We start from the raw sequence: 23,262 nt of genomic DNA on the forward strand, positions 1-23,262 counted from the left end.
TCACTGGACGCAGGTCTGCAGAGGTGAATGCAGCACTTGATGTCGGGTTTGCTGCAGTAGAGCGCTGCTTTCTTGAGCTCGCTACATCCACCACGCTCCCTACTTCCCAATTGATCAACCTATTCTTGAAGAGTCGTGGACGCACCGTGAATGGCACATAACTATTGGAACCTATACGCCAACTACTTCAAAGAGCATATGCAGATAGAACTCGCGCGCATTGGCAAAGAAGCCCAAGCTGGAGGGGCCACGCCAAGTAAGTATTATTTTATATCTGTTGCGCAGGACGTTTATAACCCTTATAGGTGCAACTGTGCGCACGCAATGTTACGACAAATTCAAAGAGGCCTATCCTGACTCTACCAGATATCCTGCTCATGCATGAGGAGGCATCACTCCTCGGATCATCGCCTCAAACAATAGCTCAGCGTGGACATGGATTCCAGAAACACTATCGAAGGGTGATACAGATTGTACGTTTTCTTTCCCGAAGTTCCATCATCCCCTCATGTTGTAATCACAGCTCGAGTCTGCCGCTATGAAGTCAGGCTTTGAAGCAGCGATCGTGCTCTGCGGGAAAGTAGTCAATGAAGATGGTTCACTTGGCCACTCGTATAACACGCCAGGTGCTGCAGGGGTAAGTCTCTTTGTACTCTACATCCTGACGTATACTTAAAGAGACAGTTCTGGGAGACACGATGTCGCGCAAGCGATGATGCCATCGTCGGGCATCTCAAGGCTCACGTGTAGTGAGTGTACACTTAAATTTTGTTTATGCTATGACTTATGCCCGCACAGTAATACTACATCTTTAGCTGCGGTGGATGAAGCATTCAATGATGGCACCCGCAACGATGGCACCCGCAACGACCCTTCAACTCCAAATTCAACCCTGAACCATGATCGTGATCAGTCTCAGGCTCCTGAGGGACGGGATGATGGCTTGAAATGGATCAAGCTCGAACTTATCAGACAAGTTGGTATGTTTAGAACGTCGACACTCCTTTTATTCATTTGACCTAAACTACAAATAGCCCAACTTGGAGGCAAGTGCGCCTGGGATAAAAATTTCCCTTGGAAGGGCATGTCAAGCGCCCTTGCTGATGCCAATCTCTGTATTAGAGGCTATCCGGCTCATAAGTGTCTCTTGCCTGGCGAAGCTCACAATGAAAACTCAAAGAACAAGGGCATCGGCGCGCTGACTCAGAAGGAAATTGTAACGCTGATAGATGCGTTGAAGGGAGGAACCATGCAAGTCTTCAAAGTTGACAAGGCACACCGAGGTGAGTTTTGTTTACCTTTTAATATGCACTTTTGGGTTTTAACCTCACGTGTAGCAGCTGTGATGGCCTCCGAGAGGCCAGTCATTACAGGCATCGCACCGCCACCCGAGTGGCCTCATGAGGGTGCTCGACGACTATTTGCTAATGGTGATACCGACTACCATGGCCCAGTTCGTCTCCAGCCCAGCAGTGCAGCTACAAAGGTTAAGAAAGAAAAAGCGCCTCAGGCCCCTCTCCCACCCTCCGATAATGACGACTCCGACTCCGACTCCGACTCGGGTGATGATCGCCCAGCAGTACCTGCTGCTCCCAAGCTCCAAAAACCTACCATGCGAGTAGAACTACCACCGCCCCTGCCCTCGCGCCCATTCAAGGTTGTGGCAGCACCACGCTCACGCCCAGTCAAAATCATTCAAAAGCCGGAACCAACTGCAGCAGCGAGCGAGGTTATCTCAATTACTTCAACCGAGGATGTCGAAGAGCCTGATACCGAGTATGACGAAGCACGCGGGAAGAAGAGGAAACTGAAGGCTAAGGCTACGAACACGTCTCGTGCGTCAAAGAGGCAAGCATCATCCGAGGAGAAGACTGATACTTCAAAAGTAGGGAAGAAAGGGTCACGGGCTCAGATGAAACCACCCAAAGCACTTCCCTTACCATCAACCTCTCCGACGAAGGGTGGCCCGTTGTCCCCATTGACAGTGGGATCATCGAGTGTGGCGGGATCACCAGAGCCTGAAAGTGAGCACACTTTTTTCTCACTTGACTTCGTTTGACTCAAGCTGATAGCTGTGGTTCCAGCGCGACCTAAAGATGAACCATATATTGAGCGGACTAAGGGTAAGCGATTTCACATTTTCTTGCTACATAACTAATGTCCATCTATCCTCCAGTCAAACCACAGCCGAATCACCAAGGACTCCAAAGGTAAAATGAAGCGTGCTCACCGCATGGCATACAGCCAGTCAGACGAATCTGAGGTCGACAAGGGCAAGAAGGTTGCTGAGAGTGTCATCTCCCCTACTTCGGTCAATGTCACGGCAGAATCTTTACAGGAAGGCTTGGCCGAGGTAACACACGATGCTAAGCCAGCGGACAAGCAGCAGGAACTCCCTCGCATCGCCAAACCCATTGAGGGTCTTCACGATGCAGTTCGTGACTCTCGTAACCCCCACGACCCTCCACATGACCTACACCAAGCTCATCACAAGCTCCCTGTACGTCATCATCTTCGTGAGGATAACCCTCCTCACCACCAACAGGAACGTCATCAGGAGGTCATCTCTGACCCTCGCGACGACCTTCACGAGGGGGGTCCTCTTCGCAATCCCCGCGAGCCTCGTCATGAGGTCCTCTATGATGTTCGAGATACTGCCCATCACGACCCACATGATACCCTCCGTGACACTCGTCAACCTCTTCGTGCCCATTCTCGTGAGCCATGGTACATGCATGATGCCATGCGACGTCGTGAAGAGACTCCTACGATCGAGCGTGATGCTCACCTCTCTCGTGATGTCTTGTACCACCGTGACTCTCACAATCACCGCTACACTAGTCTGCAACCTCGCAACTATTATGGACCTACTGATCCTCGCATTGACAGCGAGTTCACCACACGGGATGGTTCCCCAGCCTTGGAGTCACACCGCGACACCCTTTATGCTCATGGTGAGCGTGAACGTTCATACCCAAGCCGATACAGCCCAGTGCCTGGTCCGGACTATGCTCGACGCAATGACCTTGACGAGCGTCGGGGATTTGGTGGAGGACCATACCGTGACAGTGGGTACCCTCAAGGCAGGGCTCGTAACCAGGATTCCAGATGGATGGACAACGTCCACAGTGTTGCATCTTCATCTTCGGACTATGCTGTGCCACAAGCATTTAGTCGTGATCACACTCTCCCTCCACCTCCTCCTTCATCATAATCGGCTTTTGATGCACCCGTGCTTTTGTCATTGGTTGGGTTGCTCTTTGGTTCTTCTTCTTGTGCTTACTTCGTCTGTTTATGCTGATAACTTGCTATGGTGGTTTGCTCATTCCTACACTCGTCCCGCTTTCGTACCCTATTTATGTAGCTACACATGCGGTCGTTACATTTTTCCTTGTCTTGATAATATCAGTATAGCGGCTCCAATGCCTGCTTTGGTTTGCTTCAGAACTTGTTCGAAATCGCTGCGAAACTGGAGCGTGATATGTTTTATTGGAAAGTGACATTTACAACATAAATACAACGACAAAAGCAAAAAAAACATATGAGAAGTAGCGGGTGGGGAAAAACATAAATGTGAGTGACGAAGATATGAAATAAAACATAAGGGAAAACATAAGTAGAGGAGCACAAGAGGCTCCAAGTTATGTTGACGAGTGGCGAGAGACCCCTGCCGACATAAATATGAAGATATAACATAAGGGAAAACATATGTGGAGGTCCGAGGAGCACACCTGAGAGGCTCCAAGTTATGTTGACGAGGGGCGAGAGACCCATGCTGACGTAGTGGAGGCTGTTAGGCACCTTCTGCAATAATCAGAGCCAACCAGTTAACCCTCCAATGAGGCCCATGAGGGTACACTGGTTACTCTTAAGGAATTGAGGGAGACCCTCCGGGGAGAGGGATGTCTCAGAGACATGTTGTGCCATACACGAAAACTGGGTCTGACAGACCGTGGGAAGCACTAAAAAGTGCTGCCAAGGGTGGGGCAGAATGGGAGGTGCGGCTTGGGGTCGGATTGATTGTGGAAGGCGAGGTATGTTCAGGTGCTTCTGCGAGGAAGGCGCGCAGTTCTGAAGGGATTGGGATGGGAGGAAGCTTGTCACATGCCAGGGGATATTGCCCTCGCGAAGGTCCGTCTGCGGGGTTTTCTTTGCTTGGTATGTACCGAGTGAGGATTGTACATTTGGTATCGGCTGCGACCTGATGGATACGCTTGAATATTTCATTGCATGCTCGACTCCTGCTATGTACATCCTTTCCACCATCCTTCAACAATGCCCCAATTATCCCCATAGACCTTGAAATAAGTTCCGGGGGGGGCAAGCGTTCGTGATGGCTCGGACAAGAAGCTCGAAACCGACGCCTTCCGCCCAACCAATGTCCCGTCCATCTCTTTTCCAGCCTGGTAAGAGTTTCCATGCCCGCCATCTGCCATTGACGATGATTCCGATCCTGTGGCCAGAGCTAGCGTCCAAATAGGTGTTGAAATCATGTACAATGCAGGGTCCTGGAATCGGTCGAACAATGTGCGGGGAGGAAAGAGTTTCCTGCCACCACTTGATATTGTCTGTGGTGCTGCGTGGAGGGGTCCTAGCCATGTGCGGACGGTCTTCAAAAATGCCCAGCATTCTTTCCAGGGTCGTGAGGTAAGCGCGCCCTGCTGGTGTGATGAGAGATGCGTGCAGTAACTTTCCGTACAGCTTCTGGACTTCTTCCAGGGTGTGAGTTCTCTTAGATTGCCATGCGCTAATTGCCTTGAGGTACTTGATACGTTTCTCGGCTGATAGAGCGACTGTCCGTGCTGCAATGTTCCATACCAGACCAATGTAGGGCGGCTCATTGCTGAAGGGTTTGTCTTTGGCGAGCTCCCAGAGGATGCCCAGGATGATTGATAGGAGGTCGATGTCTTGCATGCAGTATGTGAATTCTGCGTCTTCAGTTGACCGTGGGGACTGGTTTGATAAGTCCCGGATAGGGAACAGGGTGTCTTCGTCAAACTCTCTTGTTGATCCGTCTGGTAGTGTTTCCCCTTTGTACCATTTGCGCCCGCCATCTGTGGTAACTCCCCCGTTTCCCTTGATTTCATTTGCCCATACTTGGCGTTTTCTATTGTACTCTTCCATAAATTCTTTTCTGATGCGAAAAAATAGATGGTCGTCAACCCATTTTGACAAGGGACCAATGCCTTTGGATCTAAATATATCGGCTCCCGTGTCTGCCATGTTCCCATATATACCTGCAGATGGGCCAAAGCCGAAACAAAAGGAAGTGTCGATGACAAAGCCGTCTTCACTGAGACGGACTGCCAGTCCTGGCCATTGTGAGTGGTGGAGAGGTACTGTTCTGTAGGCTTCGGCCACATCACGGATGGCTCCTTGGGAGCCTGGAGGAAGGTGCCAGATTGTTTGGCATATGGTAGAGAACGTGCCGTATGTACATGGAAAAAGATTAGAGTCGACCCTGGAATTAATTGAGCTGATAAGGGGGAGAGGGTTGATTGGGTGGGAGAGGTTTTGTACGAGACGAAATTTTCCGGGTTTGCCGGGCTTGGGAACAAGTGATAATGGGGCTGTTTGGAAGTCTCCGATGGATGATTTAAGTTCTTCAGCTGTGAATGGGCCGATGAAACGTCCCTTCGAGAACTCACATTCCACGATATCCTTGAATACTTCTGCATATTCGGCGATAGATGGACTATTAGGAGGTGTATAGGTACGCGTGATTTGGGGTATGCCCCCAAGAGAAACCAGAGACAAGTCCCTCTGGGATGGACGGGTATCTACGAAGGAGATCTGCTTCTGCAAGTAAGTGGTACCATCCTTCTGGGTCATATGGAGTTTGTGCTCTGAGCCTTCTCGCTGTGAGGGCACATTTGAGCTCCATGTTCCTTGCTCCCACATCCAGAACATTCGTGGTATGATTCGTGGTTTGGGAGCTGACAACCCCCTGGGCGTTGCCATTTGTAGCAGATGGGAAGGCCTTGAGGGTTGGTGATGCGCCCGTTGTCCTGCCCGTCGACAATGGGTGTTGGTGCCGTCCCACATGGCACGCGCCTCGCAGCGTTGGATGTCGTGGGCAAAACGGCCGAGACAGAGGGCACAGGCAGACCGGCCTCGTGAACCTGCGCCGCGGGAAAAACCCCCGCGGCGTTGTTGGCGATCGCGGGTGTTGTCTGGTGATCCTGGAGCCTTGTTCCTTTGGCTGTCATGGTTCCTTTGGGGAGAACGTGACCGCGAGTTGCGGTTCCGTTGATCATTGGGGCCTCCCCAAGGGTCACGGTAGCTGGCCCTTCGATATGGGTTTGGGGGTGCTTCTCTGCTTGTGGGCTGTGGGGTGATTATGGTTGTGGGTGTTCGAGTTTAGTTGTGAGCGTCCGCGTTATGGGTGCGGGCATCCGTGTTAGAATAAGTACGGGCATCCGCGGGAATGCCATCGCAGGCGTCCACGGGAAGGTCGTCGTGGGCATCCGTGTCAAGGTTACGGGCATCCGCGGGAACACATCGCGGGGATTTATGTTGGATGGGTGATATGCGGATATCAATGCGTGGATTGGATGAGTGAGAGAAAACAAAAGATGAAAGGTTAGTGGTTTCTCTATGGTTGGTTTGGGTTTTGGTACGTACAGCGTTTAATGTACGGGAGCGGATCTTGTCCCACAGCTCCTTGTTGATTACCCGGAGAAGGTTCTCGTTGATGTTGCCTATGTTAAAACCTTCGTCGCATTTGAGACGGTCATGCCAGTCATGGCGTACTCGGGATGCGTAGGTCAGGACGACCGTGTCTCCGATGTCGCTGTTGTTCCGTATGGAGTGGTTTTCCAGGTGCCAGAAGAAAAGAGACAGGGCGTCAATGTGTGACTGGGGCCACTTGGCCTTGCTGATTTGGACGAGGAATAAGTTCTTTGCTCGGAGGAAGATTGAGAATGGAAGTTCGTGGTCAGCCAGTGCTGATTTTGATGCCTTGAAAGTTGAGGTTGGGCGCAACATGAGTTGGTCGTCTGTCCTTGTGATGCTCAAATCGTTCTCCGCTGTAGAACGTGATGTTTTGAGGGCATCTCTGCATCCATCTGGTGAGAAGTACCAGAGTTCTACGTATTCAAAGTTGGTGAGTTTTTGAATCGCATATTGCGCGGGACGAGGAGCTAAAAAGTCTCCTACAGTGGAGGCTTCCTCGAACCCATTCATTTTTGGTTTCTTTTTCTCTGTCTCCAGGCGTTCCTTTTCCAGTTTCTGCTTCCCGTTGGACTCGCTCTGCTTCATCTTGGGTGACTCGTGCCCTCTCGGCTTCTGCTGCGGCTTGGGCTTCCGCCTCTTGGTCCTGGTTCCATTCAGTTACTCTTGTGTCATGGTCTGCGTTCCATGTCTGCGTTAGATGGTCTATAACTTGCTCTTCAGTTTGGTTCGTGGCGTCTGCGAGGTCTGTGCGAATTCTGGCATATAGGTTACCTGCGAAGTCTGGGATGACTTCGAGTGATGGGTCTGCGGCTAAGGGCATTGTAAGATTTGGTATATGAAATGAGGGTGTATGGTTCTAGTATTATTCTATTGTCTTGTGTGTTTGTGGAAAATAAAAACGAGCACAGATAGCTACGCATCAGTAAATCACTCGGTTCTGTACAGAACTGTACAGAACTGTACAGTGTGACAGGCCGACAGCTTGGTCCCTTCTATACAGCTCACTACAGTACTACTTCACTCTGTAGATCTCTGTACAGATAACTCACAGACACCCAGAGAAGGGCTCTTGTACCAATAAAATATAATTGTGCCGCTGCTGCTAGCTGCTCGACTGTTCACACATGTACACACAAGCAAAAAATCGACAAAATCAATAATAGCATTCAATCAGATGCATACTACACTAAACGACGCTCGAGATAGAATCAATGCGGGGCAATAATGTCAAGAATAGAAAGACGTCAATCAAGGATGATTTTCAAATGAGAATGTCTCGAAGCGTCATTCACATTGCCGTCGACTTTGTAGGACTCCGCCCTGTGAGAACTTCATCAGCATGCAATACTTCGAAAGCAAAAACTCCTTGCCATCCAGCTGCAGCCCAGGAACGAAGTTGCCGCGCTAATTTCGGTCCATGGTAAGGGTCACGCATGATCGATTCCAGGTTAGTGAGCATAGCAGTATACAAAGAAGAGTATTCCTTTGCGGTGAACTTCGGAAATGATTTTCCGCTGCCGTTCTTAGCAAAGCCATCTAGGACACAATTAACCTATCAAACATGTGGTCAGTGTGTTGTTAGTAGGACATGGAAGGACGAAAAAATACCGCGGTGCAAACCAGTGCCAAGCACTCTAGCGGTAAAGACTTCTGGAAGACCTCAGGTCTCCTGCGAGCAACACGGTAAGACCCTGTATAGAAGAAAGAGATAGAAGCCTCGCGGAGCACAGGATGAGAGGCGTTTTTCGGTTTTCCCATTTTCATCTACACCGTTGCGTAAGAAAATAGCGTCTTTGAGCAACTCCGTGGCAGCTTCTTCAACCCAGGCAGCACATTGTTGGGGTGGGACATGAGATGGAGGTATGAGGTCGTACATGGAGGGCACAATACTGGCAACGGTCTTCTTGAGGTCCGAGCGCCACGTTGATAAATCCTCATACAGCTAACATAACAGCACGTTAGATATCGGATGCGTGCCAATGAATGCACACACCAGTTTTGCCATATCATGCTTGCGATCAGGCCAAATACCTGGTAGACACGTCAGTAAAATATCTCGACAGCAAAAAAGACCTACCCTCTTCGACTTGTTGACCACCCTCGAGCCATTCGACGAGCGAAGCCATGAGTATCTCGTTGATGGAACCTGTCAAATCTTTCGCTAGTTTGGGGAATGGGTTCTCTATCGCGTGTTGGGCGCGGCACTCGCTCTTTGTAACCTCAAGGAAGTTTTTCCATCGTGGACCATACCAGCCTAGTTGAGTGGCTCTAGGCCCATCACCTGATTCCTTCACTTTTGCTGATGTAGTCTTGACGTTTGTGTCCTTTGACTTGGAAGACTTTGTCTCAGCGTGACGTAGGAGGTCAAGAACTTGTGGATCAGGAAGTTGAGGGCGTCCATTTTTCTGGTGGTGGCGCTGTAAGACATCATCTGGCTTAGGTTCAGCCAGCTGCCAAACAAACAGAAAATTAGTAGGCTTTCAGGAAACTAAATAAACTATACCTTGGTCGCGGTATCATCAGTACTGGAGATATCATCTGCCAAAGATCTTTCTGCGTTAATGTCACCTTCATCACGTGAATATTGAAAATCGAAGTCGGTTGGAAGAGCACGAGCGACATGGGGTTGAGACGGTAAATCTTCTTTTGAGAAACCTGTCGCTCGTTTAGTATGTCATGATGGTGATCATTGATTTGCTTACCAGGATGTTCAGTCACGCGCCCCTGCGCTGCTCCCCAGCCAACTTCATTGTCCGTGTGATCTTCGTCGTCGTTGTCGTCGTCGTCAGTATTTCCATCGCCACCCTCACTAGATGTCTCCGTGCTTTCAGCTCCTGAATCTTGCGGTCCGTTGTTGACTGGCCGAAGGGTAGGATCTAGGTTCTGGAATAAGTCTGAGTTAGCATCAGGCTGACGTGCAGCTAGACCTGCTGAAAGAGCCTGCTTCTCCCTGGCTGCAGCCACAAAAGGGTTGTTGAGTGCCTGCAGGTCAGGCTCTGTACCAGGGGGAACGATGAACTGAGAAAAACCAAAGCGTGCACCCGCTTCACGATGTACGAAACTGGGTTGGAGGTTTGGGGGCTCGACAGTCGAGGCAACGGGAGTAGTTTTCTTCGTCAATGTAGCTTTTTTCCCCGTGGTTTCGAAGGCGCAGAATCCATGGACTCGACAGTTGAGGCAACGGGAGCAGGTTTCTTCGCCACTGTAGCTTTTTCCCCCTGTGGTCTCAAAGGCACAGAATCCATCGGCTTGCCAGAGGCACTATATGGTGGAGGGGGCTTCTGATGTATTCAGAGTGATCAGTCTGTTACTACAAGTAAAAACGAAAAAAACCTTCATCCGGCCTCTCTTGCGAGGCGGTTCTGGAGCAAGCGGATTGGTAGGGATACTAGAGTCGAGGGAGGTGGAGCCTTTGGGCTGGCTGGTACGTGCTGGGGCACCCAAGAGTGCTCCAATGATCTCGAGTTGACTAACTCTACCTCCTGTTCCAGCACCAGGACGTCCAGAACGTCGAGTAGGCTGCTGCGACGCGATGGGTGCTTCAGCCTCAGCCCGCGATTTCTTGGTTGACACATCTTGCCCATCAGAATCCGCGGCTTTGCGCTTTGTCTTCCTCTTCTTAGGGCTAGTGCGAGCTGGGTCCTGACGTTGAGATGGCATCTGAGGCTGACACCAGGGAGAAACTGGCACGAAGGAAACAAAAAACTTACCTTGATGGCTTTTAATAAGGAATGTATCGCAATTACTATGACTCGAGCTCAGCGTGGGTAACAGCGTGGAATTTTAGTGAAGTCAGAATCAACGTGTTCAGAGATATTAGTCGAGTGTTGGCCTGCAGGCATGATACAAATGCATGTGGTTGAGTAATGATGTAGTCGTATGGTATCATGTTGTGCGGAGGTTAGCGCGATTATATATATCATCAGTGACTCAAACAAATCCAATTGAAATGACATAATGAATCAGATGCGTTTTCAAGTTCCTATCTCCGAGTCTTGGACCTCTTCGGCTTGGGCATAGCTTCCATCGTCCATCGATAATCTATGACTCGCTTGTTCTTGTTGCCCGGCAGAGTCCCAGCAACCGACTGTGACATCTTTTCCTCAACACTTGGGCCCTCCTTCTCATCTTTCTCATCCTGTTCCTTGAGTGCCCTGAGCAACCACCTTGAAACCAGGAGTTCGGGTGAGGGCTCATCCATCGGAAGGTCCGCAAGATGTTTATTCAACACCGTAAGCACGTCGTCGAAATGCACGTTTTTTCGGGTTTTTCATGAGCTCATACCAATCCAACACAACAGGAATGAGGCTTTTGAAGTATGGATGGATTTGTTCAGTAAGCTCCTTGACGTAGTGCTCATCGTGCCAAAAAAATGATGTTTTACTATCGCAGCATGTCTTGAACTTCGAGGCAGACCACTCGTGCGGTATCCAATTGTGGCTCTTGTCGAGAATACGCTTCATGCCAAGGGGACCCCTGAACTCGATGAGAATCCATATGAAGACATAGAACATGGACTCGAGGTCGTCTTGGTAGCAGTGCTTGATTAGGGGGGGTGGGTATGGTCTCGAACTTGAGGCCCCCTTAAGCTCGAGCACATCAGTTGGAGTCTTGAGGTGGAGCTGCAGGAGAAGTGCTCGGGACATGAAGGGTAATGTGCCCTAAATACAACGTTCAACGTTGATTTCTCAACTAACTCAAAAGAAATACTGACTGGTGCCCCCAACAGTGTAACTCTGATTCTTCAAGATCTTCACGGCAAACTCCCAATCTATCAGCATTCCGTGGGTGCCGTTACCATCGTCCTCGATCATGGCATTGAAGAGACTACAATCGCGGTGAAGAACATTGCGTTGTTCAACTGCTTCCTTCTGAACTAAAGATAGGTCAGTAAATGCTCGCGCATCACAATGTATGATACTTACTTTGCACGATATCCCGTACCGAGGCCAGCAACTCGTACTTTGTGCGGAATTTGTGTAAAGGTCGTCCCCGGGGTTTCAAGACCATGCGAATGTGAGTACGGAATGTACCCTGCAGACTTCGCACGGACCTGTAGCGATATTCCACTGTTTGATCCACCTTGCCAGGGGTGACCTCAACGAGCCAATATTCAACCAGCTGGGGGACACCACGGACGCCTTTCATCTTCTCCATCATCTTGATTTCATTCAAGGCTTCTTTATTTCCTCCAATGGCCCAGTAGTCCTTGATTATAAACTCCTCATCATTCTTCCTCACATGATAGCAAACAGTACCGCGGCCCACAAGACCCTGCCTCGAAAAAATAATATCCAAAATGTCATAAAAATGGTCGTTGACCCGTATCTTCCCGATTGGCTCTGGCAGAGGTTCGAGAAGAGGATCCTGAGGGATCTCTATTGGGAGTTCCACTGGGAAGCTACCGTCATCTTCATCGGCGTTATCCTCGGTAGGTTCTGTCTCCAAGTCAATCTGAGGAGTGGTACTAGCAAGTGAAGATGTACTCTCGAACTGGGGGGGGGGATGTGCTCTCGATCTGGCCCAGGGAGTGAGTTGGTGCGACGTCCTGGGATGAACCTTCATTCTGCAGGAGGCAAGTAGAATGTGTTTTGAGAGTCTGCGGAAGTGTATGCGCGAATATGCTGATTGTGGTGTCGTATCCGATGCACTCAAGATTACCAAATACAACGCATGACAAGATATACAAGTATCTGTCTGGTTCTTGATCGATGTTAGTGCAAGGGCTTACGACACCTCCGGAATGGTCGTACAGGTGGACACGAAGATCGCGATACCCATTGCACAAGGATATCAGCAGCGCAAACCGTCTCCAGGGTTGGTGCTTTAGAAGAAGGTATGCTTTGGTATCGAGAGTCTTCACAAGGGTGCTCGAAGGTTTGTATGCGCTGGATGTCAACTCGCATACCGCTTTGATTCGTATCCCACCTAGCTTCAACATCGTCTAGTAGGGTAAGATCTGGTTTGCGCGGGATTTCTTCACCAGGTACTGGGCGTGATGAATTTGCCGCACTCCAGGTGCGTGATAAGTTGCGTGTATGAGCAAGATCAGGCTGCAATGCAAGGAGGGCCGTAGAAACAACATTGAAGAATGATGAGAAGATGCGTTCTGTCGTTAATGGACCCTCCGAGGCTACAGCTGAGGAAGACAGGCAGTCCAAGTCCCTGTCCTCCCCGTCGTCTGACTTCGATCCTTCATCCGTCAAAAGGTCTGCATCAGCGAATGGCAGCATGCTCTCGGTAGCTTCACTTGTAGATGCCAGCGGTGCATCCAGCCCCCCAGAGGCTAGTAACTCGGTTTTGTTCGTTTCATCGATCAACACCCATTCTCCCGACTTCTCTTTTGTGCCACTCTCAGTTCCTCCTCGCTCACTTTTTTTCGTAGTTCGTCCCTGTCCATGCATTGTTGGAAGGGGCCAATTCCATCGACGCTTTTGAGTGTTATATAGCGGCACCATGGGAGCTCCATCTGGAGCCAGAGAAAAAGCTTCCAGATCATCGAGCTGACTGTCGGGGGGTATCTTGCTTAACGGAACCACAAGATCCTCCGCTTTGGGGACTTCAACGGTGCATGACTGGAATATAAGAGATAAGGTATGGCTGAGCTCGTCTTTGTTGGTAAACGCAGGCTCATGGAGTATCAAGCGGTTGAGTTCAGAAGTTGTGAGTTCATCCATCACTTTTATATTATGGATGGGGGGAGCTGTCAAGAAGGATGACAGTTTTTTCCCTAGGTCGATTGTTCTGGCGTGTCTCGCAGTTGGCATAACGAGGCATAGAACTCCGAAAAAACCATGCTAGCATACATATGGAAAGTAAAGAAATGATAGCACACAAAATGGTCTTATCTCGAATCAAATACTATGCTGATAGGGCGAAGAATGTGTGTTTTTCCCAATACTCATTCAACCAAAACTCCGCGGCATGCTCCATGCTATTATAAACAGTGAGGCTGTTTATCTGCAGTGGCTCCAAAGCGAGGAACAAGATTTATAGGCGCCCTTAGTTGAGAGAGCGGAATCACGTCCCCCATCCGAACACCATTTGAGCGTTTTGAGCGTTTGAGTACATGAAGTTGCATAGTTGCATCACGATCATGCGAGATATCGAAGCGTTGCACGTAGCTGAGAAATTGGTCTTTCCATGACCATGATGTGCCGCTCTTACCAATAGGCCGCATGATCAGTCTGATCTGGGCGACAGTGTGACCTATACAGGGTACAGTTGAGGCTGAGACAAGTATTGTGACACAAGACAGAATTCACACCTGAAAGTCCACTACTAGGCCATGAAAAGCCCGCACTAGTTTGAACGATAGCTGTGTCATAACGACCTAAATTCCAGGGGTGGCAGGGTGGGGCACAATTTAGTGTTTGAGCTGGTCTGATAGTGTGAGCATCGTGAAATTCTGTTTCTTGTAAGCGAACTTTGAACCAGACTTGAACCCTGTCAAAAGGAAGGATAGCCGTATGTGCCCCTCTTCTTGGACCGCCTATTGCATGGATGTGTTGGTCTCCACAAGTCGCCTCACGCTGAATGAAATCAGCGATAGCTGGTCGCAGATCTGGAAGGGAAAATTTGATGGCGACGTCGTCGATAGAGATCTTCCTAATGGACGCATCGTATGCAATATGAAATGCAGTGCGGCCGACGACAAATGAACGTAATGGAAGAGGTACGGAACCCAGGGGTCTGTACTGCAATGCCCTAGCAATGGCAAAATAGCTGATGACAGGACGACGTGGGAGTTCCTGCACCGCAGAAAGTTCGATTGGAGTGTCAGCATCGGCATCGGCATCGTCAGCGTCAGCATCGATGTTGATGTTCTCCAGCTGCTCAGTAGTCTGTTTTGCATCCAAAAGGCTAGTGGCGAGCTCAAAGCGCTGACACTTTTCGGCACGGTCCAAGTGTCGACATATCTGAGGATCGTAGTTGTGATTGTTGCTTGCCCTTGCAGGGTCTTTGATTTCAGTCACATGCGCATGTTCTGTGACATCCGCAGACCACTGTCTGATGACCCCAGAGTTGCGAATGCTTGGAACAATGTTCTGCATTAACTCCAACTTGGGTATATGCCAATTGGCAATAGGTCTATTACCCTTCCCTCGGCGAACTCCCGCAGCGATAATTGAATCCTTGTTTGAATGAAACTCGTCCAATGCGCCTGATATGCGCCTGATATCATCGTCGTCGATGCGTGGTGACTGCACACGATAACGGAACTGCATGAGTGCGCGTACGGCAGTGAGAACACCAGGAGCTGCGTCCGCACATACTGCAATGATGTATCGTTGAACATCACGATGACAACGACCGGTAACCTGTTTCAGTTTCGAAATGCCTCCGTGGAAGTGCTGATAACCAGTGATCGGCTGCAAAACAGAAAACCGGAAATCAATCTCGGACTCTCCGACTGCACAAATGAGCCATTGCGCGTCATGGTCCCAGAATTCTTTATGAATGTGGTGAAGGTCTTCCGGTGTAAAGAAATGAGATGGTTCCGCGAGTATCCAGTCTCGAAAGAACGGCTCAGCAACCCCATTCAGGCGGAACTTCTGTGCCTCGCGGAAGAAGGCCTCGATATCGAGGGGATCAGCGCGTGAACGCACAACTGTAAGCTGCGCAAGAGTCGTGGATTTCGTCCGAGGTTCATGCTGGAAGGCATCCCCGAACTGCTTATACATTGCCATGGTCACTGGCGATGTTTTGCCACCGACCGTTGCTAACATCATGGCTTCAGGGGTGTCAGCAATATAACTGGCAAGCGGGGTGAAGCAATAACGACTGTTGCCAATGGGATCCGATAGCATGATGCCATGTCGAGCTGCCTGTTTCAGAGGTTCAAGAACGATGTCCAAACATTCATGTATGAGGCGATCCTCCAATACACCCTTCATTCGTTTCTTCTTATGCACGAACTTCGGGACCGGTAGTAGAGCGGTGAGAACGAAAGCACTCGAAGACGATTTTAGACGTATATTCATATGTATGTTTGCAAGGCTTATAAGAAGTGGGTGAGCAACGCGATCACCTGTTAAGGCAGTGATGTTCGTCTTGTCGGAGGATAGGATGGTACCGAGGAGGGTCGCACCACTAGGTATAGCCGCCTTCAAGGATAAATAAGCCAGAGACACCGAAAGTCAACATGGTACGCACCTGCATATCCCAAGCATCATTTCCCGTCATCCATTCAGTATATACACGACACCGCTTCTCTGCAGTAGTGTACACCTTGCGAGGCCTGGAATCAATACGATTGTGAAATATGGGGTTGTTGAAGATGCTGGCGATGCATTCTAGAGGGTCGCGCCAATATAAAACTACCGGTGACTTTGTTGTATGCGATGTGGGTATTACTTTGGACATCCAACGCGGACCACTGGGGAGCATTTCAGCTCGACCCCGTAGTTCTTTAGCTGAGGAGAATGACAAAGGTAATTCTTTGATCTAGAAAGTCCAACAGTTATGGAATGGTAACCAGTATGAAGTTCGGACACTCACCATTTCAAGCGATAGGAAGGAATCGATCTTGCCCATGCTCAGGCCCGAACGAAGCAGCCATGCCGCAACTTGCCAATCTCTTCGACCACTAAATGGATAGTAAAGGTTGTTCTTGCGATACACACTATTTTCGTCAGCGTCAAATAGGTTCAAAAAGGTGTAGCCATCCTGATAGGCAAGTGGAGGGTCAGGATAGTATTCGGTTACTTCACCGCCCTCATCCATAATTCCACCTCCCATGATATTCTCTTCATCACCGAATTCACCGCCATCATCACCAAAGTCAACCACCATCGCCTCGCCTCCGAGTTCTGGTTCATGAGAAATGTCGTGCTCGATATTCACTGGGTCCAAGGGTGGAATGAGGGAATTAAGCTTGATGATATCTTCTAGCCACGTGTTGCAGCCAGACCGGGGCTGGCTCATATGGCGAGCGACAGATGTGTGGTCCTTCAGAATTTTTCCGCACGATGGACATTGAGGCATAAGGGTAAGGGTGAGACATACGACAGTCATCATTAACCTTCTGATCGATATTTCGGCATTTTCCGATACTGACTTAAACAATACTACCATGAACATAACCAAACTGCGATCTCTATCAGCACGCGCATCAGGGATGGACGAGCAGATCTCCCGTTTACATCATCGCGAAGGACCATCGGGTGCATATGACATATACAATGTTCTTCATTCTGTCAATTCCTTGGTGATGTCGATCTTGAAATTCGCTTTTTCGATGTACCTTACATTTTAACAGTCCATACAGGATCCAACCGACTCTGAGGCCAACCTGGTGTTGGACCTTGTAAGAGCTAAGCGGCAAGTTTATCTAGCGCAAAAGACACTGGCGGACTGTATAATACGCGAGAACGAAGTGTTGGCAAACTTACTCCGATATCGAGCTGAAGAAGCAGAAAAACGACTGGAGGACACGGATGTTGGATTAGGGTGCATGCGAATCGCATTTAAGAAGAATGGATGGAGTCATTTTCCTCATCCGACTCAAACATGCGATGGCCGCCTACAAACTGGTAAGCTAACGATACGAAACTTGATGCAGGAGGTTGATTATCCCAGTAGAAGATACTGAACGTGGTCGTCACCTCACCGTCCAGCTTGATTGATCCGAGCGCTCCCTCTTCACATTATTATGATACTCAACTTATGTATATGCTGTTGTTGCATGAATATTTCGCTATGCAGTGTTATTTGTTGTATGTCCTCTCAGGCGTGAATGAACATATGCGTCTCACTCAGATCTTAAACTATCTTCACTGCGGCTGTTTAAGTTTGATCATTCAATTTGAAGCCAAGTCATATCGTACGAAACTGAGTCATATAGACCTAGAGAAAAGTACTATGTAACTACTACCTATATTAGTTGATAAATTCTTGAATTATACTGTAGAACTGTGAGTAACTGGAGACAATGTATACTTTGCAGCCACTGTTGGCTGTGACTTTGGCAGAACTGTGGACTCTGTGGCTCACTGTCGTGGGAACATGATTTGTGTACATTCTGTGGAGAAATTTGTGATTTACTGATGCGCAGTGACGAACGATGGTCGCGGCACGAAGTCAAGAGGATTGGTGCCGCATCTGCTGTTCGCTCGAAGACCTTACTCTATTCTTTCGCTCGTGCCTCGTTACATAATAGATTGCCAAGATGCCCGGAGGGCTGTTGCGAATGATTATATGGCTATCATGCTCAGGGGTGCTGGGTTCCTGAATGGGCCTGAGAGACTCCACCCGGCACCGGATCGCTTCGAAGATAGCGCCAAGCTTGTCTCTCTCGTGGTTTGGCCGCCATGATGCACTTTCTTCTTGTCCAGCAAGTATCAATTTAAGCAAGCTCCATTGCAAGGAGTTGTACTTGTCCAGCCTTGGGAGACCCATCGGACGATTTCATGTGCAGCAAGATGGATCAAGTTCTATCTTTGCATCGTCTGGCAGATTGGGCGGGGCCGGTCTCCAGCTTCTCACCATGAGCAGTCGAGTCAACCTGACGTCGATTATCAGAAACTCTCCGTTCCAAGCGGATTCTAGATGGACAATTCCCAGTCCCCAGGAATAAAACTTACCAGCGAAGAACGTTTTGTCATGTCATCCAACGTCCGTCTTGCCTCAACTAGCTGTGCCACTGCTGAATCACACACCCCGATGCCCCCTCCCACAGAGATTACACAAAAACTTTCTGGCCCTCTCGACCTTGCTTCAGCGAAGAGAGATGTTTCTACCCCTCCCCCTTCTGCACTCCTCACCGCACGTGTCATCGAGAATCTCAGCGAGGTTGCGTACCCCGAAGGCATCAAGAGCCCAAGAATTGAGCTCAATGTGAACGTCAGGGATGGCCGATTCAGGTGTGTCTTACCTCTTTTACTTTGAATGTCTCATCCATTGCTTCGTATAGGTACGACCATGACTTCCTTATGCAGTTTGTGCACATTTGCAAGGAAAAACCGCCCACCCTTCCTGCTCTGGATGTCCTTGGCATTGAACCCGTCGATCAAGTTTCGTTTCCCATGGCCCGCGGTGGCTCTGGACGTCGCAGCGTCTCTGGTGCGATGCCCGTTTCTGCCAACCGCCAGGGTTCTGCAGGTCTGGGTATCGGTGGCTTCCAGAAACCCCCAAGCGGTTACCAGATGGGGGATCCCCTTCCCCCAGGGAGACTTACCAGCGAGGAGCGGTTTGCCATCCTCAACTCCCGTTCCTCTTCAACTAGCAGTGCTTCTTCCCAATTCCGTTCCCCGATGGTGCGCACGCCCGGCATGGGCGGCTCTGCCCGCCCCAGGTATGGCTGTAGACTCACCAGGGCCGAGAGGCGTGTTGACCCTAACAAGATACCGGTGTCCCAGAAAGGACTTAGATCTGGCTGTGGCGCTGCATCTATCCTGGGTGCTGGCTTTGAGCCCGTTGTACCTCTCGAATTGTCTGCCAACCGTTGGGTGCCCACGCGTACGACCCGCAAGGCTCAACCTGATGTTGATTCACCTGACCTGGTGGACCGTAAGGTCAAGGCGCTGCTCAACAAGCTCTCGATGGAGAAATTCGAGACGATTTCAGACCAGATCATCCACTGGGCCAACCGGAGCGTGAATGAGAAGGATGGGCGGACGCTCACCCAAGTCATCCGGCTGGTGTTCGAGAAGGCGACTGATGAGGCTGCTTGGAGCGAGGTGTACGCGCGGCTGTGTCGGAAGATGATGGAGCAGATCAGTCCTGAAGTACAGGATGATGGGATCAAGAACACAGAGGGCGAGCCTATTGCTGGCGGACAGCTGTTCCGGAAATATCTCCTCAACCGCTGTCAAGAAGACTTTGAGCGCGGGTGGTTCGCCAAGGAAGCTCCTGCTGCAGCCGCTGTGGACACTTCCGACGATCACGCAACTAAGGCTGCTAACGACAAGAAAAGCACCGAGAAAGCTGAGCTCTATTCAAACGAGTACTACGCTGCACAGAAGGCGAAGCGCCAGGGTCTTGGTCTGATCAAGTTCATCGGCGAGCTGTTCAAGCTGCAGATGCTCACAGAGCGTATCATGCACGAGTGTGTGAAGCAGCTGTTAGTCAACGTCGAGAACCCCGAGGAAGAGAAGATTGAGAGCTTGTGTCAGCTATTGAAGACGGTTGGCCAATTGCTTGACACGCCGAGAGCCCGCGCGCATATGGACATTTTCTTCTCGCGCATGAAGGAACTCGGTAAGAGCCATAATATCAGCACTCGTATGCAGTTCATGCTTCAGGTGTGACATTTATTCGGGTATCTTTGTCAGTTGTTCTCACTATCGCGATTTTAGGACGTCATCGAGTTGCGTGACCGCGCATGGATGAGCCGCGATGCTGCGCCTATGACGATTGCGGCTATTCACACGCGGCTGGTAAGATAGATTTATTAGATTGGCGTCGTTGAAAATTAATATATTGACACTCGTGTTACAGGCCGCCGAGGAGAAAGCAACTGCAGAGGAGTGTTTCAACCGTCAGATGAACATGTCTCGCGGTAGATCTCGAAGGGGCGATGACTGCAACCAAGAGGATATCACAGATGGCTGGGTTGTTGTCAGTGACTATGTTCCGCAGGCGCCTCCCAAGGCTGTTAATGAAGCGGAGCTCGGTAAGAGCCATAATATCAGCACTCGTATGCAGTTCATTCTTCAGGTGTGGCATTTTTTCTGGTATCTTTGTCAGTTGTTCTCATCATCGCGATTTTAGGACGTCATAGAGTTGCGTTATCGTGCATGGATGAGCCGCGATGCTGCACCTATGACGATTGCGGCTGTTCACACGCGGCTGGTAAGATAGATTTATTAGATTGGCGTCGTTGAAAATTAATATATTGATACTCGTGTTACAGGCCGCCGAGGAGAAAGCAACTGCAGAGGAGTGTTTCAACCGTCAGCTGAACATGTCTCGCGGTGGATCTCGAAGGGGGGATGACTGCAACCAAGAGGATAACCCTGATGGCTGGGTTGTTGTCAGTGACTATGTTCCGCAGGCGCCTCGCAAGGCTGGTAATGAAGCAGACGTCAAGAAGAAGATTGATGAAGATGTGAAAGAGTTCTTTGCTGTTCGCAGTCTTCAAGAGGCCGAGGTCTACTTCAATCTTCCCGACGAGCACCGCTTCCGGCTCGTGGACAAGCTGGTTGCGTCCGCACTCGAGAGCAAGGAGGCGGATGCGAGGTTGGTCGGTGATTTCTTCGCGCAGGCTACGAGTAACGGACAGTGTACGCTCGAGGCATTTGAGAAGGGGTTCATGTCCACGGCAGAACTTTTGAATGATGTTGCCATCGATACTCCCAATGCGTTTGACTATATGGCTATCATGCTCAGGGGTGCTGGGTTCCAGAATGAGCCTGAGAGACTCTATCGGATCGCTTCGAAGCTCGAATGTAGCGATAAACTAGTCTCTCTCGTGGCTTGATCTGCCTCACTTCAACTGACATTTTCGATCCATTTTATTATTATTTTGCATTATCTGTTTTCGTTCGCTTTTTGGTTGTATTCTGCACGTTCGTGGTGTTCTGCAAACTGACATATAGTTGACATTCTCATAATACAGAGCTTCATAGAGTTATGCATTATTATATACTACACAAGGACTCCCCTTCGATTGGCTGCACGACAATATTTTATATTGTATTTACAGTAGCAACTCAGGAAATACTATATTAGCATCGTCTCTGCAAATAGACAGTGTCCCTTCGCGTTCTCACTCTTGACAACGCTGTACACAATCGACCGTGAGCGAAGGAATCAGTCCAAAGGTCGAGCACGATTTGCGCTAGCGTCAAACCGCGACATCCATCAAATGTAGTTGCATATGCGAGTCGCAGAGGAAACTGTCTTTGACTCACTGTCCATGACGAATGGTCTGTATGGAATGCGGGGGATGCAGTGGCTTTCAAATGTATTGAGAAGTTGGACTTTGAGGAAGCGACAATATTGCAGCGCGACTACGTGCACACGCGCGTTTCTGACAATCCCATTTTTACCGAGAGGTTACATACTCCAGGATACGTATTAATTAACATGGTAGCGGTCTGCACAGCTTCTTTCAGGCTGTCTGAACCAAGAGGTGTGCAAAACTAGAATATCGGATATACACCCGGAGAAACTTCAGAGCCCCCCCCCCCCCCCCCCTACTGTCACGGCGTGACGATCACCGCAATTATACCATATTAGGTAGCTTAGTCACGCACTCTCAATGCAAACAAAGTCCTAGTATTGACGCGAGGGAGGAGCAAATGAGCGCGAGTAAGCTACAAATACATGAACGGGCACTTCGGAAAACACGTAGCCAAGCAAACCCAAGTGTCGATAGTGAATGGTAGGCCATCCTGGCCATCATGGTAACGTTCCCATGGAAAGAGCATGACCAAAGGACGCATATCCTCTGGCCAGATGATTGGGACTCCTGCGCAAAGGTTATAATCAAGGGAGGGCCCGGGAGGCGGTTGACTGTAAGCGAGCAACATTTATATTACATGTATAGAATTTAAAATGAAGCGCACCTGTTTTTGATGTGAGAATGCCACGAGTGAACGAGGGGTTGGCTCATCAGACACGTTCCGAACATGCTGCTTTTGTTTATTAGTCACGGTCTGGGCGCACTTCTTACTGCCGCGGTGGTTCCTCAATGGTATAAATTGGCCTTCGATCCAGAGTGCAATGGAGGAGTGAGTACTCGTTTGGCACCATTCATCACAATCTGGGCAAAGTATGGCCCATCTCTGCTGAGGGCCGACCTGGACTTTGAGTTTTCCTGCCTTGAATAATCGATAGAGTGAGTCTGCAGTATTTAATTTAAGTTCGAGCGCTTCGTCGATATTGGTGAAGTCCGTTTCGATAATAGGAGGCTGCCAGTTGAGCGGATCACGATCCTCGTTATCAGACGTATTGACCGAGTAACCAGAATCATAGTCAGGAGAATAAGGTGCATAGTAGCATGTATCGGATTCTGGTTCTGGTTCTGCATGTGATGGTATTTCGAAGTCTATGAGAGGGCTTTGCGAGTGTCCGGATGAATGCTGGGTATCGAAAAACTGTGAAGGATGATTGGATCTCGGTTCCGTAGTTTGATATGAATAATGGTCATTATGCGGCGTGCTGTCATGATGCTGTTGGATGCTGTTATACAGATTGTGCTGGTTTGAATACATAATGAATAAGTCTATAGTTTAAAGAGAGTACAAGTGGTGGTGCGATGCGACAGGGATACATATGAGACGCGACGCGTATATTGATATCGACGCGTTAATTATATAAATCACGTGGCTAGTTTTTTTGCTTCAAAATCACTCGGTAGTAGGGCAGCGTCATCCCACAAGCGAGTTTTATTAAACTGTCTATCTAAATGTATTCTAGACGAGAAAAAAACCCCTCTTCCAGTATCGAGTTAACGATTTTATGCAACTCGGAAGTCACCATCGAGAACCTCAGATACAGTGCTCTCGAAACTTCGTGTGGCTATGTTTTAAGGTTTTAAGCTTATGTAAAGTTGAGCCCTATGTTCGGGATTTTGCGAACGCACACCTCTTGGTCTGAACTAAAATAAGATTCTTATCAGTTGTGTCATATGTTACTTAC

The 23,262-nt window shown here is 49.3% G+C and overlaps 7 protein-coding genes across 7 annotated transcripts; 3 read left to right on the forward strand and 4 right to left on the reverse strand.

Annotated features, from left to right (window-relative positions):
* Positions 1–1,084: 1,084 nt before the first annotated feature.
* Positions 1,085–1,501, forward strand: DFJ58DRAFT_619330 (uncharacterized protein; the record flags this gene model as incomplete). Its single annotated transcript, XM_041381017.1, has 1 exon — positions 1,085–1,501. A coding segment is annotated over one exon (417 nt), but the record flags the coding sequence as incomplete, so codon positions are not given.
* Positions 1,502–7,963: 6,462 nt separating this feature from the next.
* Positions 7,964–10,335, reverse strand: DFJ58DRAFT_732290 (uncharacterized protein; the record flags this gene model as incomplete). Its single annotated transcript, XM_041386156.1, has 9 exons — positions 7,964–8,227; positions 8,284–8,391; positions 8,444–8,617; positions 8,669–8,706; positions 8,753–9,125; positions 9,179–9,330; positions 9,378–9,786; positions 9,846–9,956; positions 10,009–10,335. 9 exons carry the CDS (start codon positions 10,333–10,335, stop codon positions 7,964–7,966), a joined length of 1,956 nt encoding a protein of 651 aa, XP_041239622.1.
* Positions 10,336–11,601: 1,266 nt separating this feature from the next.
* On the reverse strand, positions 11,602–11,982 carry DFJ58DRAFT_645002 (uncharacterized protein; the record flags this gene model as incomplete). Its single annotated transcript, XM_041381414.1, has 1 exon — positions 11,602–11,982. A coding segment is annotated over one exon (381 nt), but the record flags the coding sequence as incomplete, so codon positions are not given.
* Positions 11,983–13,612: 1,630 nt separating this feature from the next.
* Positions 13,613–16,662, reverse strand: DFJ58DRAFT_732292 (uncharacterized protein; the record flags this gene model as incomplete). The annotated part of the gene is made up of 4 exons (XM_041386157.1): positions 13,613–13,884; positions 13,943–15,782; positions 15,832–16,122; positions 16,177–16,662. The coding sequence occupies 4 exons, from the start codon at positions 16,660–16,662 to the stop codon at positions 13,613–13,615; spliced, it is 2,889 nt and encodes a 962-aa protein (XP_041239624.1).
* An 88-nt stretch (positions 16,663–16,750) lies between these two features.
* On the forward strand, positions 16,751–17,303 carry DFJ58DRAFT_732293 (uncharacterized protein; the record flags this gene model as incomplete). Its single annotated transcript, XM_041386158.1, has 3 exons — positions 16,751–16,885; positions 16,937–17,210; positions 17,260–17,303. 3 exons carry the CDS (start codon positions 16,751–16,753, stop codon positions 17,301–17,303), a joined length of 453 nt encoding a protein of 150 aa, XP_041239625.1.
* Positions 17,304–18,339: 1,036 nt separating this feature from the next.
* On the forward strand, positions 18,340–21,097 carry DFJ58DRAFT_844881 (ARM repeat-containing protein; the record flags this gene model as incomplete). The annotated part of the gene is made up of 6 exons (XM_041393109.1): positions 18,340–18,539; positions 18,590–19,919; positions 19,974–20,054; positions 20,116–20,334; positions 20,389–20,469; positions 20,531–21,097. 6 exons carry the CDS (start codon positions 18,340–18,342, stop codon positions 21,095–21,097), a joined length of 2,478 nt encoding a protein of 825 aa, XP_041239626.1.
* A 1,010-nt stretch (positions 21,098–22,107) lies between these two features.
* On the reverse strand, positions 22,108–22,835 carry DFJ58DRAFT_732295 (uncharacterized protein; the record flags this gene model as incomplete). Its single annotated transcript, XM_041386159.1, has 2 exons — positions 22,108–22,134; positions 22,188–22,835. 2 exons carry the CDS (start codon positions 22,833–22,835, stop codon positions 22,108–22,110), a joined length of 675 nt encoding a protein of 224 aa, XP_041239627.1.
* Between the last annotated feature and the right edge of the window lie 427 nt (positions 22,836–23,262).

The sequence above is a fragment of the Suillus subalutaceus genome (genome assembly GCF_016647625.1).
Source record: "Suillus subalutaceus strain FC151 chromosome Unknown DFJ58scaffold_122, whole genome shotgun sequence".
In the NCBI taxonomy this organism is placed as follows: domain Eukaryota; kingdom Fungi; phylum Basidiomycota; class Agaricomycetes; order Boletales; family Suillaceae; genus Suillus; species Suillus subalutaceus.